Genomic DNA, 19,288 nt, shown 5'->3' with positions numbered 1-19,288 from the left:
TAATCGGAGTTTTGCACTGAAATTATTGTCATTTTAGTTTCAAAAAGCATAAAAATCACATTTGTGTCCAATACATACTCATATCCTGGAGATAATTCAGGAATATTTAATTTTGTTAGACTTACTGAATTTGTTGTAATTCTGAATTAAAATTTTTTTAAATGCTTATAAAGGTAAAACAAAACAAACTTATGAACCCGAAGTGCTCAAGTTTGTCAAAAAGATGTTACTAACAAAGAGTGAAAAGAGAATTTAGGAGCCCAAATGCCCGAGAACAATTATCCAGGTCTAAGGCAAGTTTCAAATGAATTCCTGTACACAAAACCTGTTTGTCGTGCTACACACACACAACAGTATTTTGGGGGTAAATGTCTAATAGCAGAGGAATAGAATGCAAAGAAATTCATTAAAACTCTCCAGTCCTTGTATAAAGACACCACCCTTGTGGCAGAAAGGGAAGAAGAACTAAAGAGCCTCTTGATGAAAGTGAGAGTGAAAAGTTGGCTTAAAGCTCAAACATTCAGTTTTAGGCCAGCTCTTTTACTCTCTTTCATGTTATTATGACTAGATAAATGCTACTGACATGTAGGGCCATGTAGTAGGCCATGTCTTCCCCTTGCACAACAGGTGTGTTTTCTTTGGTGCTAATAACGATCTTGTTGGAGGCCTGGAGTGCTGCAGTCCATGGGATTACAAAGAGTTGAACCCAACTGGGCAACTGAACAAAACAATACATGAAATACTGATCTAACCAGTTATGAGACAACTGAATGAGAAAGTAATGGGAAGAGATATGCATATGTGGAGGAAGTTAAATCCTCATCTTTCTTAGTGGGAGGGCAACAAACACCTGAACATTAAAAGTTAAGAAAGTAGCTAAGTATACAAGTTCTTTATATAGGGATAAGCACCAAGGAAATTGACTAAGAGATGAAAGTTATCACCTAATGAAAAAGCTTATAAAACCTACTTGGTTCTTTAATCTATATGCATATCTAGATTTGATTAAATAAAAAGTGAACTAAAAATGAAACAACAAAGCTCAACATTCAGGAAACTAAGATCGTGGCATCCAGTCCCATCACTTCATGGCAAATAGATGGGGAAACAGTGGAAACAGTGGCAGACTTTATTTTGGGGGGCTCCAAAATCACTGCAGATGGTGACTGCAGCCATGAAATTAAAAGACGCTTACTCCTTGGAAGGAAAGTTATGGCCAACCTAGATAGCATATTCAAAAGCAGAGACATTACTTTGCCAACAAAGGTCCATCTAGTCAAGGCTGTGGTTTTTCCAGTGGTCGTCTATGGATGTGAGTTGGACTATACAGAAAGCTGAGTGCAGAAGAATTCATGCTTTTGAACTGTGGTGTTGGAAAAGACTCTTGAGAATCCCTTGGACTGCAAGGAGATCCAATCAGTCCATCCTAAAGGAGATCAGTCCTGAGTGTTCATTGAAAGGACTGATGTTGAAGCTGAAACTCCAATACTTTGGCCACCTGCTGTGAAGAGCTGACTCACTGGAAAAGACCCTGATGCTGGGAAAGATTGAAGGTGGGAAGAGAAGGGGATGACAGAGGATGAGATGGTTGGATGGCATCACCGACTCAATGGACATGAGTTTGGGTAAACTCCAGGAGTTGGTGATGGACAAGGAGGCCTGGCGTGCAGCAGTCCATGGGGTTGCAAAGAGTTAGACACAACTGAGCAACTGAACTGAACTTTGCCAATGTCATAAATATATTTATCACAAATCAAGGAAGGGGGAAGATGTGAGGGGTGGGCAATTCCAGGGACAATCCCAATAAGCTCGTACGAGATGCTCAGGACTAGAAGCCAGACCCCACACTCTACATCCCAAATCCCAGAACAGAATCAGGTTCTGCTGTGACACCCAAGCTTTCATAAAAGCTTCTTCAAGGATTCATTTTCACTTGAATCTCCGTTTGCTTTAGACTGAACTAACTCAGTTTACAGCATTTTTCTTCATTTTACCCAGATGGAAAGCATTACCTTTGCGGCAGAGAAGGGGGTGCCTGAAGAAAGCCTCCTTTCCTGCCTCTAAGCTGAGCCCACATGATGTGAGAAACTGCGATTAGCAAAACTGAGGCCACTCCCATGGCCAGAGAAGTATTTATAAACCCAGCTGTCTTGTCAGATAGAGGTAGTAAAGGTTGCAAAGGCATTTCTATCTTTGCCTTACGAGTGAGCAAAACTCCTCTTGGGAGGCTGGGCACTGCCACACATTTTTCTCACACATAATTTTTAGGGAATCAAGTTAATTCCAGGATCGCAGTGATGCTCTAAAATGACTCAAGAGCTAAGGTCATCACGGAGAAAGTTCCCAGGTTCTGGCTCAGGTCCCTGGAAATCTGGGTCTTGAATGCTATTCTAGCTCAGGAATGTCTGGGGGCCCCAACCATCCTGCAACACAAGCAGCCACTTTTCCATTAAAATGACACAGAATGCTCTGGCCAGCTCAGACCTACTGGACATTTCTGGGTCATGTATCCTCTACAAAATAACTACACCCTGTCAGAAGGCAGCATGAACCTCAGGACTGAAGATAGGGTATGAAAACACTAACACGCCAAGTGTTCAAATAAAGTTCCACCTTTAGGCTGGGTAATCCTTTTTCTTTAGGGCTGATATATAGGAAGAAACGATGTCAAATTTGTAAGGTTTTAACTATGGGTTCAACCGGTGCATTTGCTTTCAGAGTCGGTAGAAAGGAGACATTTTACTAAATATAGTAAAACCTTATCTATAAATAACCATCGGGAAGAAAAACATTTTTAGGATGCCTGAGTCAGCATGTTTACATAGTAGATTATTTAGTTTGGGATCAAATTACACTTTGTGACCCAAATCCCAGGATTCTCCTAAGTTTTCTGTACTTCCCACTCCCACCTCCCTGTTAATGTCCACAAGGGAGAGATCACAAACTGACAGAGGGTGACGTCCCCGTTCAGAACACCCAAATGCACGTGCATACAAATGCAAACTCCTTACAACTGTTTAAGAAGTGTATTTTTGTCACAGGTTCACTATAGTCTCTAGTGAGAAAGCTGATAATTCAGATGCCAAGTTATATACAAGAGGCTGGTGCTTTGGAGGAAATATTTTGAATACTATTTTCTTTGATTCTTTAAATCACTGATGTTTGGTGCCAACACCTGATGAGTGGTTTTAAGTGAAAGACAGAAAGGAATATATTCAACACATACAACATTTTATACTTTAGGTTACTTTATTAAAAACTTACATTTAGGTGTATTGCTTCAATTTCTTTGGTCTAGATAGGTGATCTCTTTCCCTTCATCATCCTATCAAAGCCACCCCACCTAGCTCTTGGAAAGAACTCCCACTTGCTTTTCCATGTCCTTGCCTTTCACGGATGGTCTCACCATACTTGACTGTAACCAGCAACTCTATCGTAATTTTGGAAAACACAGGGTTCATATTCTTCCTGCTCAAGGATTATTCTTAGTCTTTAATGACAGCTATATTCTCAACTTAATAAAATGTCTGTCAGTTGTAACAGGCAAAGCCAATATTACACACCAGGCAAAAAACAGGCTACTCCCCACGGCTCGGTTTTACATTTCGGACCCTCACATAATCAGTTTGCAAATTCTTCTCCCTATTCCAGTGAACACAAGCAGAGAATCAGGCAGCTTAGAGTAGGCAATTTACAATTTAGGTTTTCTGGAACAAACTGTCAATATTTATTAAAAAAAAAACAAAAACAAACAAACAAAACTTACTGTATTGGGTTGGCCAAAAAGTCCGTGCGGGTTCTCTCAGCTTACAGGAAAACTGAGTGAACTTTCTGGCCAACCCAATATGAGTAAAAGTTAGGTGACCTTGCAAATGATACAGTTCCTAAAGTTATGAGCCACAGATGCTGGACTTCTGGAACAACAGTTAAACTTCGGCATCACATCACTTCCTGTATTATTTCTGTTCATGATGTCTGTTCCTCTGATTTACCTGGAATCAATGACTCTGGGGGAGAAAAAAAGGATTCTTTAAGAAGCTGATCAATCGTGGATCCCACATTAGTAAAGTACTAAACATCAATACCATCGAAGGGGGGTTAAATAAATATGTCACTGGGGAGCATTTCTCAGGAAAGTCTTGAGTGTAATTTTCAGCTTATGGGGCTCAAGTTTCATGCTGAATGATTATTTAGAAGATACTCTTGCTGAGAGCACATATTCTAATTTTCAGATTTTTAACCTTGAATGCAGAACGAGGTCACCTCCAGCCACCCTTTTAAAACATTTAGGGTTTTTTTCTAAAAAAAAAAAGAAAAGAAAAGAAAGGTAATTTGTTAGCAGTACTTAAGTGTCCAACAGAAACCACTTCGTCTGTTAAACAATATCTGACTGCCAGTTTTCTCTTCCTGTCGGTTGATAGACAATGGCATGGCACAGCCACCATCGCCGTGGCAACAGCACTGGGAACTATCAGAGGAAAATTGCACATGGCACTGCCGGCCCTCGAGCAGTCATGCCTCAGCTTCCTCTGGAGGATGCTTTCTCTGCAAGTCTGGGATGCTCCAGGGTACCATCAACCCAGTGCGACGCCGAGACTACAGATCACGCGGCGATTTCACGGAGCCCCGCTCTTCGGCGGTCACTCTTGTCACCAACGTGAGCACCCGTTTTCAATACTGAAGCTGCAGCGGTGAATGAAGTCGAAGTCTGGGAGGGAAGGCAACAAGCAAGCTAATGATGCACGACAAGGTGTGACATGCACAATGAAGAATGGAGAAAGCGGTGGGCCTCGGGAGGCTTCCTTTCCCTCCCCTGTATCCCACATTGCTTTGTGCCCGCCTCTCATTTGTCAACCTTTGGGCACAGGTCTCACTGGACTTCTCGCCCCGGCGCAGTGCCTTGCACGCAGCAGCTGCTCGGAAAACGTTTCTCGAACGAACCAATTCCTTTCTTAAGTTTCCCATTCAACACACCTTTCCTGGGGCCCAGGCCCAGGGGCTTAAGTAGGCTAGGAAAGTCAGCGAAGCCCCGACCACACAGACGAGAGCGTCTCGTGAACTTTAAAAGTCAAAAACTATTTTAGTGAAATAATCGAAGTGCAGACGCAAGAAATGGTCTGGGTCTCCTACGTGGGCAGCGGGACAGCCGGAGGGCCGGGACTCAAGCCCCGCGCGCCCCGATCTCGTAACCCCGGCCCGGCCGCTAGAGGCCCGCACGGTCCCCGCTCCCGCTGCGGCCTCACGGAAGCTCCGGCAGCTCACCTAAGCGGACAACACAGGACCGAGAACAACTCCAGCCCCTCCAACAACGCGAGCTCACCACCCAGGTACCGGCCAACCGCACTGCCGCGGCAACGCCGAGGCCGCCGTCTGCACCGGAACCGGATCCCTCATCTGGACGTGACCCCTTCCCGGCGTTCCGCGGAGCTGCGAAAACCCCGCCCAGCGCCTGACCCAGTCCTCCCTCAGTATCCCAGCAGGCCCGTCTACCCTTCGGAGGGAAGTTGTCTTTCTGGTTTCACCTCTCCTTACCGCGGAACGTCGTGACACTGATGGACATCCACTTTGTCCAATCAACTGAAGAAGCGGTTGCCGACGGCCAATGGTAAGGGGGTGGGTGGTGGCTCAGACATAAAGACCACCTTCACCCTGTCGGGGCGGGACGAGCAGTCTGATTGGTAGAATTAAGTAATTGCGGGCCAGAGCTCTCCAATGATGGAGAGCTATTCGGAGCCGGTCCAATGAGGGCTTCCGGGGGGCGGGCCGAGCCGCCGCGGGCCGGGTCCCGGGAAGGCTCCGGCTGGCTAGCCCAGGTCGCCGGCGGTCGAGGGCTGCGGCCAACGTGCCGGGATGAGCGGGTCCCTGGGCCGGGCGGCGGCGACGGCGGCGTCGGCTCTGCTCCGCTGGGGGCGCGGCGCAGGCGGCGGCCTCCGGGGCCCGGGTGTGCGGGCGGCAGGCTCGGGCGGCAGCGGCTCGTCGGAGCACCTGGACGCGTTAGTGAAGAAGGACAAGGTGGTGGTCTTCCTCAAAGGGACTCCGGAGCAGCCCCAGTGCGGCTTCAGCAACGCCGTGGTGCAGATCCTGCGGCTGCACGGCGTCCGCGACTACGCGGCCTACAACGTGCTGGACGACCCCCAGCTCCGGCAAGGTCAGGGCTGGCTGCGGGCGGGGCTGGGGGGCGACCTCCCTTGGCCGCTCTGCGGGGCCTAGGGTCTGTCGGGCGGTCGGTCAGGGTACGGGTTTCCACACCGCATTAGAGCATCTAGAGTGGGGGCACGATCGAGTTGAAACTGGGTTTTGAAGATCTGGGGCTCTGGGCCAGCCTGTGCAGCGGGTTTAAGTCCTACCGGTTCTCCGATTCTCACTGTGAGCTGCAATAGGCGTTTCAGGGCGAGTTCTCTTCGGGTGAGTCCAAGGAACATGGTCAGGAGCCCGACTCCCAGCTTTGCAGGAGTGGGGAAGTGGGGCAAAGGGATACAGGCAGAGGCCCTAAGGAGTAGTCACTTGGGGACAATTTGAGGGAGTGTCCTGTCCCGTGAATAAGGGGCAGGTACTGTTGATGGTGCGGGGAGGGCCGAGGCTGCCCTTTTTTGAGGCTCGGGGGTTCAGAGATTGGCCTGTCGTGCCTCAAGGCTGGGGGATGGGGGTGGTCAGGGACCGTTCTCTGTCGTTGCTTACAAGGAGGGGTTTGACTCCGCTTTTGGAGTGGATTTAGCTGACGTCTGCTGCTGTGGGAGAAAAAGACATGAAAATTCATGTTCAGATACTCAAGGATGGGGGGGATTTGTGGGAGATAGGGTATCTTAGAGAGGTTTGTGGGGAGCGGGACGAGGAATGACTCCTGAGCCCTAGCTAACTCAAGCTGGCAGCTCCAGGAGCCAGTCAGGTTCTGGGGCAGTCTGCAGAGTCTGTGACTTGTCACTGGCTCTGGAGGGAGGGAGGAGGGCCCTGACAGTTAATTAGCAGCTTTGCTGTTGAGTCTCCTGCTGTGAACCTTACCTGCATTCTTCTGTTTGCTGTGCGTTGAGTAGGAGGACTGGAGAAGGGAATGGCAACGCATTCCAGTATTCTTGCCTGGAAAACCAGGCCTGCCCTTTGGCTGGGGTGGATGGGGTTGGCAGAGAAATGGGGGACTGTCCCTGTACCCGCTGAAGGGTGGCATTCCAGTTAGACTTTTCAGTGACTGAGTTCTCCCTGAGTCTTCCTGAGGTTGTTTAGTGACAGTGTCCTAGAGAGAGTTTTAAGGCACCAAGTTCTGTGGTAGTCTCCATGCTGAGTTCTGTATTTTGCTGTTCTGCATTTGAAGTTGTCCACCATCGTCATTCCAACATGGACGAGACAGGCTGGTGTCAGGGAAAGGCTTCAGGTTAGAATCCTGTGGCCAATCCATTCTGCAGCCTGAAGCAAGTCACAAAACTGCATTTTCCCTTTCAATATTATGAGGATAATGAAACTATCTGTGCCAAAGTTTTTGTGAGGAACAAAGAGAAAGGAAAACTTTTAGAAAGTGCCCGTCATCTCACCTGGCACAGGAAAGGCACCCACTAAATGGTAGCTGTTTTATTATTAGCACTTTATGACTTTAAAAGTGTTTTTCCCCACGTTATCTAATCCCTATAGAACTCTTGGTTTTGGTGGGTGGAAATGAGGAGTGAAGGCAGCTTAGCATTACCAGAAGGTACGGGATCCCAAAGAGTCGGACTCAACTGAGCGACTAAAAATAAAAAAAAGTAATACTACCATGAATTATGCCCACGATCCTTTTGCCTTCCTGGTCTACTGGAATGCTACCAAGTGGCTGGCTTTTTTCACATACAGGGTGAGCTACAGTCTTCATCCAGCAGCAGGGTGTCTCTGCTTATAAGATAAGATAGGAGTAACTGCAGTCTCAGCTGGGACCTTGCCTCGCCACTATGGCCCTTAGTAAAAAGTTGTGTTGTTGTTATCTTGCTTAGCATAAAGTTTTGAGAGCCTCCTGTTTGTGACTTTCAGTTCTCCTGTTTAATATAACCAGTGGATGGTATAACTGAATCCCTTTGCTCTATACCTGAAACATTATGCATCAACTGTACTTCAATTTAAAAAAAAATGTTTTTAAATATAACCAGAGGTAGGCCATTCTGCAGTCTGGCCAGTGAACTTAAAGTGAGAGCAGGAGTGAGAATGTTTTTGCTAAGAACACTTCTGTGTTTGACTTTCAGTCTTCTGTTCTTAAGTGTTCAAACCATAGCAACAGAAATTTAACCCTTAAATGTCTTGACCATTGACCTTCATCAGACCATTACTTTCGTTAGTAAATGTGTTACATGTATATTGAACATAATACATGTCTTTTGTTGCCTAGAAAAGTAAGCATTAGTGTAAGTCTCAACCTCCAGACTTAGGGCAGAGTGGTGTAAGCAGGTTTTCACAGCGAGGATTAGTTTAGCCTGGGTGAGGCTTTGAAACTTGAAGACTCCATCTTTTTGCTTGCCATAGCTTTGAGTTTATCGTGAGAGACTGACAGGCTGTCTGATGCTTGCTTTTGCCAACCAAGGATATGTCTGTGCGCCTTTCCCAGACCCAAGGTCACTTCTAGTAACAGGAGAGTTCAGTTCAGTTCAGTCGCTCAGTCGTGTCGGACTCTGCGACCCCACGGACTGCAGCACGCCAGGCTTCCCTGTCCATCACCAACTCTCGGAGCTTGCTCAAACTCATATCCTTCGAGTTGGTGATGCCATCCAACCATCTCATCCTCTGTCGTCCCCTTTTCCTCCTGCCTTCAATCTTTCCCTAGAGGGCAGACAGAATGAAAAGCACAACCGGAGAGGGACTCCTGCAAAACTGGCCTTTCCTGCTTTCTTGTGCCAGAAGAGCCCAAGCTGGAGGAAGACTCTCAGACACTGTCTCCTGGTTCTGGGCACTGGGTCCGTGGAGTGTGGTGCCCAGAGGTGTCAGGCTGAGACCTGAGACCCAGGGAACCAGGGTGACTGTGAGGCAGCTTTGCACTTTGTCCTTCCTCAAGTTTTTTTTTTTTTTCCTTTTTTAAAACCTGGAGCACACATCGAAGACAACCACAGTGGGGGACCCAAAGGGATAGGGACCCATATCCCACCCCTGGTCTTAACAAAGATTAGTCTTTACTTTCGGTTGCAAAAGAAACATGTGCTCATGGGAGAAACTTGGAAAACAATGATGAAAACCTAAAGCAAATGAAAATCCACTGTAATTCTGGTGGAACCCATAAACCATTATTATTAACATTTGGATCTACCTTCTAACAGTTTTATTTATTTTTTTTTTAGTAGAGTTGAGATCACATGTGTCTATATGTAGCGTTCTGCCCTCCTGAGAGCGGGGAACGTGTCTTTTGTGACTCCCGGAGCACTGTGTGTGTTACTTGTGCAAAGCGAGCTTTCAGTGAGTGTCTCAATGAAAACTGCTTCTTTTCTTTATCATTTTATCATAAACTCTATTCCATGCTCGTAAAAACAGTAGGGACACTGGAATTTCTGCCTATTCAGATTACTCTTGTATTCTTCACATAGAGAGCAGTGTCTGTTGAATGAATAACCATCATCCTTTGTCGAATGGTTCTTAAGCATTTGAAAATATACTCAGCCTCGCCAGTGTCCAGGACTTTAAGGCCGTAGTAAAGCTATGATGTTAGCAAGAAGTCAGATCAGGAGTGTGCGTATGTGTCTGTGGAGGGCGGGTTGTATGCTGCAGACAGGGAGATAACGTGTGCCCACCCTCTGGAGGAGAAACTCTCAGTACCTGGGCAGGTTGAAGCTGAACCGACCTGAAGACCCATCTGTTTCACTCTCGGGTATTTAGTCTACAGCAGGGATTGACAAGCTTCCTTTGTGAAGAGCCAGAGTGTAAATACTTTAGGCTTTGGGTGCCCAGTGGTCTCTGTTGGCACCCATTCAGCTCTGCTGTTACAGTGTACTGCAGTTAGGGACGACGCCTAGACAAAGGAGAGAGGCGGAGTTCCAATAAAACTTTGCTTATAAAAACAAGGAATTGGAATGGACTTGGCCCGAAGGCTGTGGTTTGCCACCCCTTGGGCTGGAGAGACCGTCCCCTGCCTGTGAACTCGGAGACTCCTGTAAGGATGTGCAGCTTCTTTGTAGTAATGAAAAGTGGGCAAGAAAGGATCTTGGTCTCTTAGCAGCAGACTGAAGAAAGCAACTGTGTCATGTGATGGGAAACTAAGCTATGGTTAAAAAATTAATTAGATCTAAAGGTATTTAATCTGACTGAATCTAAGAAAAGACAATGTTTAGCCAAAAAGGTGGCTCAGTGGTAAAGAATCCACCTGCCAATGCAGGAGACTCGGGTTCAGTCCCTGGATTGGGACGATCCCCTGGAGAAGGAAATGGCAACCTGCACCAGTATTCTTGCCTGGGAAATCTCATGGACAGAGGAGCCTGGAAGGCTACGGTTCATGGGGTCGAAAAAGAGTCAGACATGACTTGGTGACTAAACAGCAACCGGTTGCAAAAAGGTAATTGTGACTTAATGCCACGTGTGTATATAAATGTTCAAAATGTGACGCAGTCCCACGGATTGCAGATCTGTGTGTCATGCAGGTGGGGCTCACAGGTGGGCAGGAGTAACTGATGCCAGCCCCTGGCCAGAGGCCACCTCTGGTGGTCAAGAACCTGGCCTTTGGACTCCCAGGCACCGGGACACAAATTCTAGCTCCACCATATGCTAGCTGTGTGACACTGGTTACGTTATTTAACCTAAGAGCCCTTATTTGTTCATCTGTAGAATAAGAATAGTTATACCTACCTCTGTAAAGGTGAAACGAGATTAGAGTGTGAAAAATGTAAGAGTATGAAACTCAGGAAGCCGTAGCTCAGGAGATGGTATTTTTATTGCTGCATGGCGTGCTTCGTTGGTGTCCCCGCTTTCTTTCCCTCTGTTTTCTCTGCTGCATATGTTGTCAGAAGAGCATCACTGTGAATGGGGTAGAGGATACTGACATGGAGAGGGTAGCCACAGGGCGCCTGGCACTGTGGGAGCTTAATTCCTTCACCAATTTTAACTTATTTAATCTTCATAATAAATCTGTGAGGCAGAGTTACTCGCATTTTAAGGCTAAGAGATGCGATTTACCTGAGGCTGTATTTACAAGCCAGCCAGCCAGGCTGACCCCTGAACCAAAGCCTTGTTCCTCTTGTGTGCCTGTTCAGTCGTTCAGTCGTGTCCCACTCTTTTTGACCCTGTGGACTGTAGCCCACCAGACGCCTCTGTCCATGGAGTTTCCCAGGCAGGAATACTGGAGCGAGTTGCCAGTTCCTCCTCCTGGTTCCTTCTTGGCACTGTGGTTTACTTTTCCTCTCTTGAAGCTCTGCTATTTTTGATGCTTTTAGCTCACATTATCTCAAGCAGTCCTACCTGCTTAAGTGCTTAAGTACTCTTAAGTTAGGAATATGGAGAACTGCATGACTCCAGAGGACGTGACGTCACCTCACCAAGGAGTAGAGTCCCCTAATTGGCAGAGTTGGAATTAAACTGCATCAGACTCTGAAGCTCCCATCCTGAAAATCTACCGGGAAAAAGGAAAACTGCAATCACGGTGCTCCTATGGTTGATTGTCCAAAGCAGGAATGACGTCCAGTGTTCTGAAATGTCAAGAATTTTAGAAGCACCTTTTGAAAGTTCTGGAAGGGAATTTTCTAGAACGTTTTCTCCCCTCTGACTTGATACTTTGGAATATTAAAATTTTTGGTGGAGCAGTGGGTGTATGTAGAACTGATTTTGTAAGAGACTCCTAAGTCTCAGTCCTGGTTTTACCTGTTATGTAACTTTGCATTCAGCATTTTCTGTCACAAACAGAATCACATTTTATCATCTATAAAGTATGGTTATCATTAAGATCCATTCTTGGCTATGATTTTCTAATTTTTCAAGAATTGCTCTCTGGTTTATTCCAAGCGATAGATGCAAGAACTACACAAATATTCACACTTACATTGTAGTCACTGAAAATTTAAAGGGTGAGAAAAATTAGCCATACTTGATTGTGACTTCATAGAATTTTAGTTTCCAATTTATGATTTATAGTGTTTTGTTTTTGGGAGTTTCTCACTTCACTCTCTAAGAAGCAGTTGGGTATTTCCTTTAATATTTAAACTTGTAATCAGACTTTTTAAAACATGGAAAATGGCATCGTTTTTAGGAAAGATGTCAGAGCTTTGCTTTGACATCAGCTACCAACAACACTTGATAATCTAAAAATGAAAGAAGCAGGTAAGTTTAATTATGATAAACTGTCAGCACTGTCGGAGAAGGCAGTGGCACCCCACTGCAGTACTCTTGCCTGGAAAATCCCATGGACGGAGGAGCCTGGTGGGCTGCAGTCCATGGGGTCGCTAAGAGTCAGACACGACTGAGCGACTTCACTTTCACTTTTCACTTTCATGCATTGGAGAAGGAAATGGCAACCCACTCCAGTGTTCTTGCCTGGAGAATCCCACAGTGCCATCCTGTGCTCTGAGGTGGGGGCTGTCACAGTGCCATCCTGTGCTCTGAGGTGGGTTCTCCTACGTTCTTGAAGTGTAAGTGGTCAGGACAGTCCCGGGCCGTGGGGTTTGCAAGGCATCAGTCTCCCTTGCACGTGACTGTGTTGGGTATTCAGGGTGGTCCAAAGCCCGCTTGTTTTGGCAGTTTTGGTGGTAAGAGTGGATTCCCTTCCTTCCTGGCCGTTGGGCTGCATGGTCTGCAGCAGCATGATCTTCAGTGACTGGGACAAGCCTGATGCTGTGGTTGAGCATGGTACAACCATGGTTGAGCATAAACACAACTGATGAAAGCAAATCATTCTTTTACTCAACAAAGGTTATATTTTAAAACATCATACTTTTTAGGGTTAAACATGTGGTTGTGGGTGGCCTTCAGATGGCAAACTTTTTCACCTTTGGAGTGTTTCAAAAATTGTAGGCACTGGGACTTCCCTGACGGTCGAGTGATTTAAGACTACACTCCCAGTGCAGGGGGCCTGGGTTCAATTCCTGGTCGGGAAACAGATCCTGCATGCTGCGAGGCACGGCAAAAAAAAAAAAAAAATTACAGGCGTTCACCAAAAGAATCAGTGCATATTTATTGCTATGGAAAGCTTAATGCACGTATTATTAATTGGGGGAAAAAACTCATAGTGTTGTGCAGATAAATGGTTTGTGTACATAAATGTAAAAGATGTTTAAGAACGTTTAGAAGAGGTAAAAAGTTCATGTTAAACGATTCCTAATCCTCCCCGTCATAAATTTAAAAAAGATGAGTTATTGGAAACATAAGTAAATTCTGATAGTCTCTTTGTGTTTGAGAATAGGGTTTTTAAAAAAAAATCCCAAACACACAACTTAATGCTAAGTAATTATTTATGTAGTACCAAGCATCAGAGCAATGAACAACCTGAATTCTTCAGAGTATTCCAGTATGAAGACATTCTGATGGTTCGTGGAATTTGCCCTTTATTGATAATCTCCAAACCTCCAGCTGACTTTTTTTTTAAAAAACAGAAACCCAGAGTGGCTTCCAAGGGAACTTTTCAGAGCCTATAATGTTGTAACCATTTCTTCATCCTTGAAGTCTGTCTGCAGAAGAAAGATAAAACTCTCCAGTGGCAACCTTGTAGCGCTGTCCTGGTGAGCAAAGTTGCTGGTTTTTTTTTTTTAGGAGGCAGTGACTTAAAAGAGAAAAACATAGGGTATCTTGGGACTGTTATTTGTAAAATAACTCCTATTGGCCATCGTACTTGGTCAGACACATCTGATAATAAACGACGGGGCATCAAGCAGAAGGTTTTGTATTGTTTGTTTACATAAAACCACCACTTGACCGATTTCTAAAATTTGCCTAATACGATCTTTTGCTTGAAGAATCTGTTGACTTTTCTGTTTCATTTATTTGTATGTTTAAAAAAGTACACTTCAATCTCAGGCTCTGAGTCAAAAAGAAAGTAAAAGATGAGGAACTCAGAAAAGGTTTTTTTTTGTTTTCTTTAATGTCTTAAGATTGAAACCACGTTTCTTTCGTAACCATCGCCCTCATGGCCCAGCTCTGAACAGAATCGTCAGATGGTTGCCCTGTCCCAGGAGGCGCGTCATCTCGCTGTGTCCTTGGAGCCACCATCCTTGTCTGTTAGTGCGGGGAGGGGGTCTCCCTTGGCCTGTGGCCCTGCGCCTGGCCCAGGACACGGGCCTTTGTGAGCCCTGGGCCTTCCCTTCATTTTCCTCAGTCCCGACGAGTTCTGGGCTGAACCAGCTCAGCTGTCCCATCTGAGGGGCGGAATAGGGCCAGAGCCATAGTCTATAGACACAGGAGATGGATTTTTGCTCGGTTAAGAGAATCATTCAAGATAAAAACGAGTGACTCAGTGTCTTGCTTCACCAACCAAGACAGGCATGAAGAACTCTCGGTGGGGGCTGCCCAGTCTGCCAGTGAGTCACTGTGATGGGCCCACACTCAGTCGTCCATTTGGAATTGAAGTTGTGGCGTTTCTCTTTTTATTTTGCAACGTGGCTGGCACAAGCACAGGGAATATCACCTGTGTGTCTTGTGTAACTTGCATTAACTAATCAAGTACTCTGCCATTATCCAGGGTCAATTGTGAGGTCATTTATGAGAGTTTTCCTTACCTGATTCTCGTAAAAACTTTGTGGGATGAAGGTAGAAACAGGATGGAGGCCTCTCAGTTTATTTATAATTGGAAGAGTCAGGGTTTTTTTGTTTGTTTGTTTTGTTATTTATTTGGCTGTGCTGGGTCTTAGTTGCAGCGTGTGGCAACCCTTGAACCCTGGCCCTCTGCCTTGAGAGCTCAGTCTTAGCCACTGGACCTTCAGGCAAGTCCCAAAGAGTCAAGGTTTAAACAGCAGTTCACTGGACTCTAAAGCTTATGCTGTCCCCAGGGATGGGGAGCAAGGGAGGGACACGGGGTGTTCTGCTCAGAGCAGGGAGACGTGTCGTCATGCAGGTTCATCTTTGCTCATTCCAATGACCCTCCATGTTCTTTCCCCGTAGGCATTAAAGACTACTCCAACTGGCCCACCATCCCGCAAGTGTACCTTAACGGCGAGTTCGTGGGGGGCTGTGACATTCTCCTGCAGATGCACCAGAACGGGGACCTGGTAGAAGAACTGAAAAAGCTGGGGATCCGCTCCGCCCTCTTAGATGACACAAAAGACCAGGACTCGAAGTGAGGGAAGGCGGCCCGGGCGAGGGGCTGCTGGTGTCAGCGTCTCACCACCAGAGAAGCCTGACCTGTTCAGGTTCCCAGTCTTCAGATGGCTGCTTGCGCTGGCTCCTCCAGTTTGTAAGCAGCCAAGTGATTTTAGCGTGTCTGGTGTTTGGGCAAGGAAGATCCTATCTCGAACATAATCGTAAACACTGTACTGTCATAATCAATGTTGCATTACGAGATTGTTGTAAACAAAATTCCTTCTTGTTTTGTCCTTTGCTCTTTGCCTGATTCAGGAGTAAACCTGGGAGCTTTTGAATCATTGTTATTCTTCACGGGTCCTCCACAAATACGTCAGTCTGTAAAGATAATATACCATCCCCCCCTACCCCCCCCCCTCCCCAGTTTTTCATGACTCATTCTGTTAAGAAAACTGATGGGCAAGGAAGAAAATAAGATAACCGGGGTTTGGGTTTTGTTTTGTTTTTTTTTTTTAAATAAAATGCCAACCCAGGGATACTGCATGTGAGTGGTTATTTTGAACAGCAGTAAGTCTGTGCGTTCATCTGTTCCGGCTGCTGTAACAAAATGCCGTAGACTGAATGGCTTATAAACAGTGGATGTAGATTTCTCACAGTTGTGGAAGGCAGAAGTCCAAGATCAAGTCTGTAGCAGATACGCTCTGTGGTGAGGCCCACTCCTGCTTCACAGACAGCCGTGTTCCCACTTTTGGGGCCCCTTTGGTTAAGGGCACTAATCCCATTTATTAGGGGTCCACCCTCACGACCTGATCACCTCCCAAAGGCCCCACCTCCTAACACCATCCCTTTGGGAGTTAGGTTATATGTCAGCATAGGAATTTTGAGGGGATACGGACATTCAGTCTAGAAGGACTTTTAGTAGCTCTGACCTTTGGATTTTAGAAATTAAGAGCGAGTCTCATACTCTTCTATTAAAATTTACATGAAAATTGCCATCAAGCTGTGCTCTGATTTCTTGAGGGGAAGTAAGTGTTGTCAATGCTGAGAGGCGTTGATGATCCAGTTGGAGTCCTGGGCAGACTGGACTGGCAAGAAGTGAGGGGGAGAGACGAGGGGGCGCCCCACTTGCCCGTCTCCAAAGAGCTGTGCTTGGCCAGCTGTGCTGCACTTCCATAGGAAGCGGCCGTTAACCCCCTCCAGAGCGTGGGATCTTGTGAACCTTTTATTCCTTAAAAATAGGGCCTTTATAAAAAAAGAACATAATTGGAATCATAGTTGATTCTGTACTGTGGTACATGGTATCTTTTAACAAGACTGTGTTTCTTCTCCACCTGCGCTGAAAGTGAGCTGGAGGTAAGCTTTACGGTAAGTCATAGGAAGAAAGCCCACTCTTACACCTTGGGGTTCCCAGAAGCCTTCATTCCTCTCCAAGGGCTTAAACAAAGCATCTATTCAGAAGTGCACAGTGGCAGAGGTAGGAAGAAGCTGCTTTTTTTTTTTTTTTAAAGAGCAAAAGTAATAACAAAGAAAGAGGATGGCTTATTTCCCCAGAGCCATTCGGGAGGCTTGCTCTGTGCTGATCACTGAGACTACATGAATGCCTCTTGGAAAAGCTCTGAAAACGGATGGACTTAGTGGGGTAAGGATTGACCTGCCCAGTGGTCCTGCAGGTCTCAGCTCCTGGCTCCATCCTTCCCGCACCCCCCCGCCCCCCACCTGCCAAGAGCCTGTGGAGAAAGGAAAGACGAATTGTAGCCCCCACAGGCCGTTGGGGGCTGTCCTATTAAATGAGAGGGCTGGCCTTGGTAAATTACAGACCTCAGGGCTTCAGGGGAAAGAAAAGCAGATTATTGTCACAAAAGGTTTCATGTTACACGTGTTGTGTACTCTGCATCCCATCAATACCTTTTGTGTCTGCTCTACGCTAAGAGCTTACACAGACCCTTAGAGGAGGTTGGAGCTCATTTGTTGGAAGCATGTTGTTTTACAAATGAAAATGAGGGCACTGGAAGGAAGCCCTGTGCCGCTGCCATGCCAAGGCTGAGCCAAGCCTGTGACCTTGTCCTTTAGAAAGAATACCAGTGGGAAATCACTCTCTTACTGTTCCTGGATGAGAACCAGGCTCTGGGGCACACACGTGAGCGTGTAAAACTGACCCTCGCCTTCGCATCTGGTGCTTTTCCATAATTTTGCTCCTTTTGGCTTTTTCCCTAAACCTGCCTTTATCCCCGAAGGGTTCATCTAAACAATGAAATGATGAGAAACATTTGCAGGGAAACATCAATGTAGGAAACCTCCCTAGAATATCAGCACTGGGAGAGAGCCGCCGAGTAAATAATTTGACTCAGAGGCTTATGAATCATAGTGAGATCATATCAGTCACCAGAGAGCTTAAAAGTTTAAGCAATCACTGAGCTCTACACGGAATGGAAATGTTCTTTCCAGCAGTTCATTAATACTTTCTTTCTCTATGCTTGACACATCTTTCCCAAGTGGGAAATTGAAGATGGTATCTGATGTCAGTCTGAATAATTTTAATGATCTGCATAATTAGAATTTGCTGTGATAATTGGAACAGTGACACGAGAATCCCTTGTACAAACAGCAGTGTCACACATCATCTGTTTTAACTATGCAAGGTCTGCTTCACAGCTTTCCACTGCAGGACATCGGCTGTTACCATTGGATTTATTGGATTTTTGTCACAACTTCAAAGTACTGTGTTACTAGACTGTTGGAAATAGAGGAGGTTATTTTAGAAGACTAAACGTTTGTATGAGTTGAGGTTTGGGAGATATTTTAGAACAGAAGGTAAGTTTTAAGACTTGTTATTGGCCCTATTGAATTGAGTAGAACATGGGTCCTCATGCTTTCCTGTAATTATTAAAGAACTACCATTTGTTAAAGAGAAAAATTGTATCTTGAGAGGTTGGGTCCCTTGGTATTCGTGATGGGAGAGATTGTGCCAAGGGTTCAGAGGATCGACCTTTGTGTTGGCAAAGTTAAGTTGGAGTAAATTTAAACCAGAGGCAAGGAAGCTTCCAGGTTTGTTTCTGAGAGTCACTGGCAGGCAAAAATAGGTATTGGTGGGTGGTCACAGAAACAGAAGTAGATTTGATAGCTATTTAAAAAAATAGATTTCATAATCCACTTGACAATTGGTGGAATCCAAAATTCCTTTCTTGTCATCCATAAGAACTCAATGATAGCTATATATTTTGGTGGGGCCAGGGGTGTGTGTAGCTGTGCCATATGTAGTTCCCCCATCAGGCATTGAACTTGCCCCCTGCAGTGTTAAGGGCAGAGGCTTAACCACTGGACCACCAGGGAAGTCTCACACTACAGTTAATTTGAGGGAGAGGGAAGGAAGAGTGAAAAAAGAAAGAGCTGGTTTCAAGCCACCCACAGTGGGGGTGAGGTGGACTTGGGCATCTCATCCTGCCCTGTTTCCTGAGAGCAGCATCATGCAGGTGGTAAAGCCGCGTGCACCATTCAGTTAAGCTGGGAGCGGATCTGGTCTGAGTCTAAGGGCTTCCCTGGTAAAGAATCCATCTGCAATGCAGGAGACCCCAGTTTGGTTGCTGGGTCAGGGAAGTCCCCTGGAGAAGGAATGGTAAAGCACTTCAGTATTCTTCGGCTGCTCTCGTAGCTAAACTGGTAAAGAAAGCTGCCTGCAATATGGGAGACCTGGGTTTGATCCCTGGATTGGGAAGATCCCCTGGAGGAGGGCATGGCAACCCACTCCAGTGTTCTTCCCATGGGACAGAGAATCCCATGGACAGAGGAGCCTGGTGGACTGCAGTCCATGGGGTCGCAAAGAGTCAGACCTGACTGAGTGAGTAAGAAGTGTACCTTGCTTCAAAGATCTTTTCCTGACTGCAGCCAGACTGGGCTTCCATACACACTTCACTGGCCTTCTCACTCTCTCCCAGATTGCCATCCCTGACAGCCTTTCCTCACCCCCTGTTTTACCCCCACAACCCCTTATTTTCCTTCACACCAGGCTGTAATTGCCCTTTTGCTTATCTTCACTCAAGGATCCCATATAAGCAGCATATGTCATGCTCAGAAAAATATGTAAAAAATAAGCAAGTAATTTTTTCTGTTCTTTCCAGATGAGTCACAAAAGAAGCATTAG

The 19,288-nt window shown here is 46.0% G+C and overlaps 1 protein-coding gene, 1 long non-coding RNA gene and 1 other non-coding gene across 4 annotated transcripts; 1 reads left to right on the top strand and 2 right to left on the bottom strand.

Moving 5' to 3' along the window:
* Nucleotides 1-3,230: 3,230 nt before the first annotated feature.
* On the bottom strand, nt 3,231-5,374 carry LOC147349051 (uncharacterized). The gene is made up of 3 exons (XR_015149437.1): nt 5,263-5,374; nt 4,242-4,299; nt 3,231-4,007 (listed from the first exon to the last, which is right to left on the bottom strand). It is a non-coding gene; the product is annotated as an uncharacterized LOC147349051 (long non-coding RNA).
* Nucleotides 4,286-15,686, top strand: GLRX5 (glutaredoxin 5). 2 transcript variants are annotated; one of them, XR_015149436.1, is made up of 2 exons: nt 4,286-5,605; nt 15,013-15,153. XR_015149436.1 is itself a non-coding variant. In XM_086363067.1 (2 exons), the coding sequence occupies exons 1-2, from the start codon at nt 5,851-5,853 to the stop codon at nt 15,189-15,191; spliced, it is 477 nt and encodes a 158-aa protein (XP_086219193.1). In that variant the 5' UTR covers nt 5,812-5,850; the 3' UTR covers nt 15,192-15,686. The 2 variants fall into 2 exon arrangements, 1 of the variants encoding a protein (XP_086219193.1); XM_086363067.1 differs by lacking the exon at nt 4,286-5,605 and adding an exon at nt 5,812-6,148 and having other exon boundaries at nt 15,013-15,686.
* On the bottom strand, nt 4,332-4,605 carry LOC147349052 (small Cajal body-specific RNA 13). The gene has a single exon (XR_015150646.1).
* Nucleotides 15,687-19,288: the final 3,602 nt, after the last annotated feature.

This window comes from Bos grunniens, chromosome 21, assembly GCF_055505025.1.
Source record: "Bos grunniens cultivar Pamir isolate PY7600 chromosome 21, Bosgru_T2T1.0, whole genome shotgun sequence".
NCBI lineage: Eukaryota > Metazoa > Chordata > Mammalia > Artiodactyla > Bovidae > Bos > Bos grunniens.
Note: the sequence above shows the minus strand (reverse complement) of the source record. Positions and strands in the feature narration are given on the sequence as shown.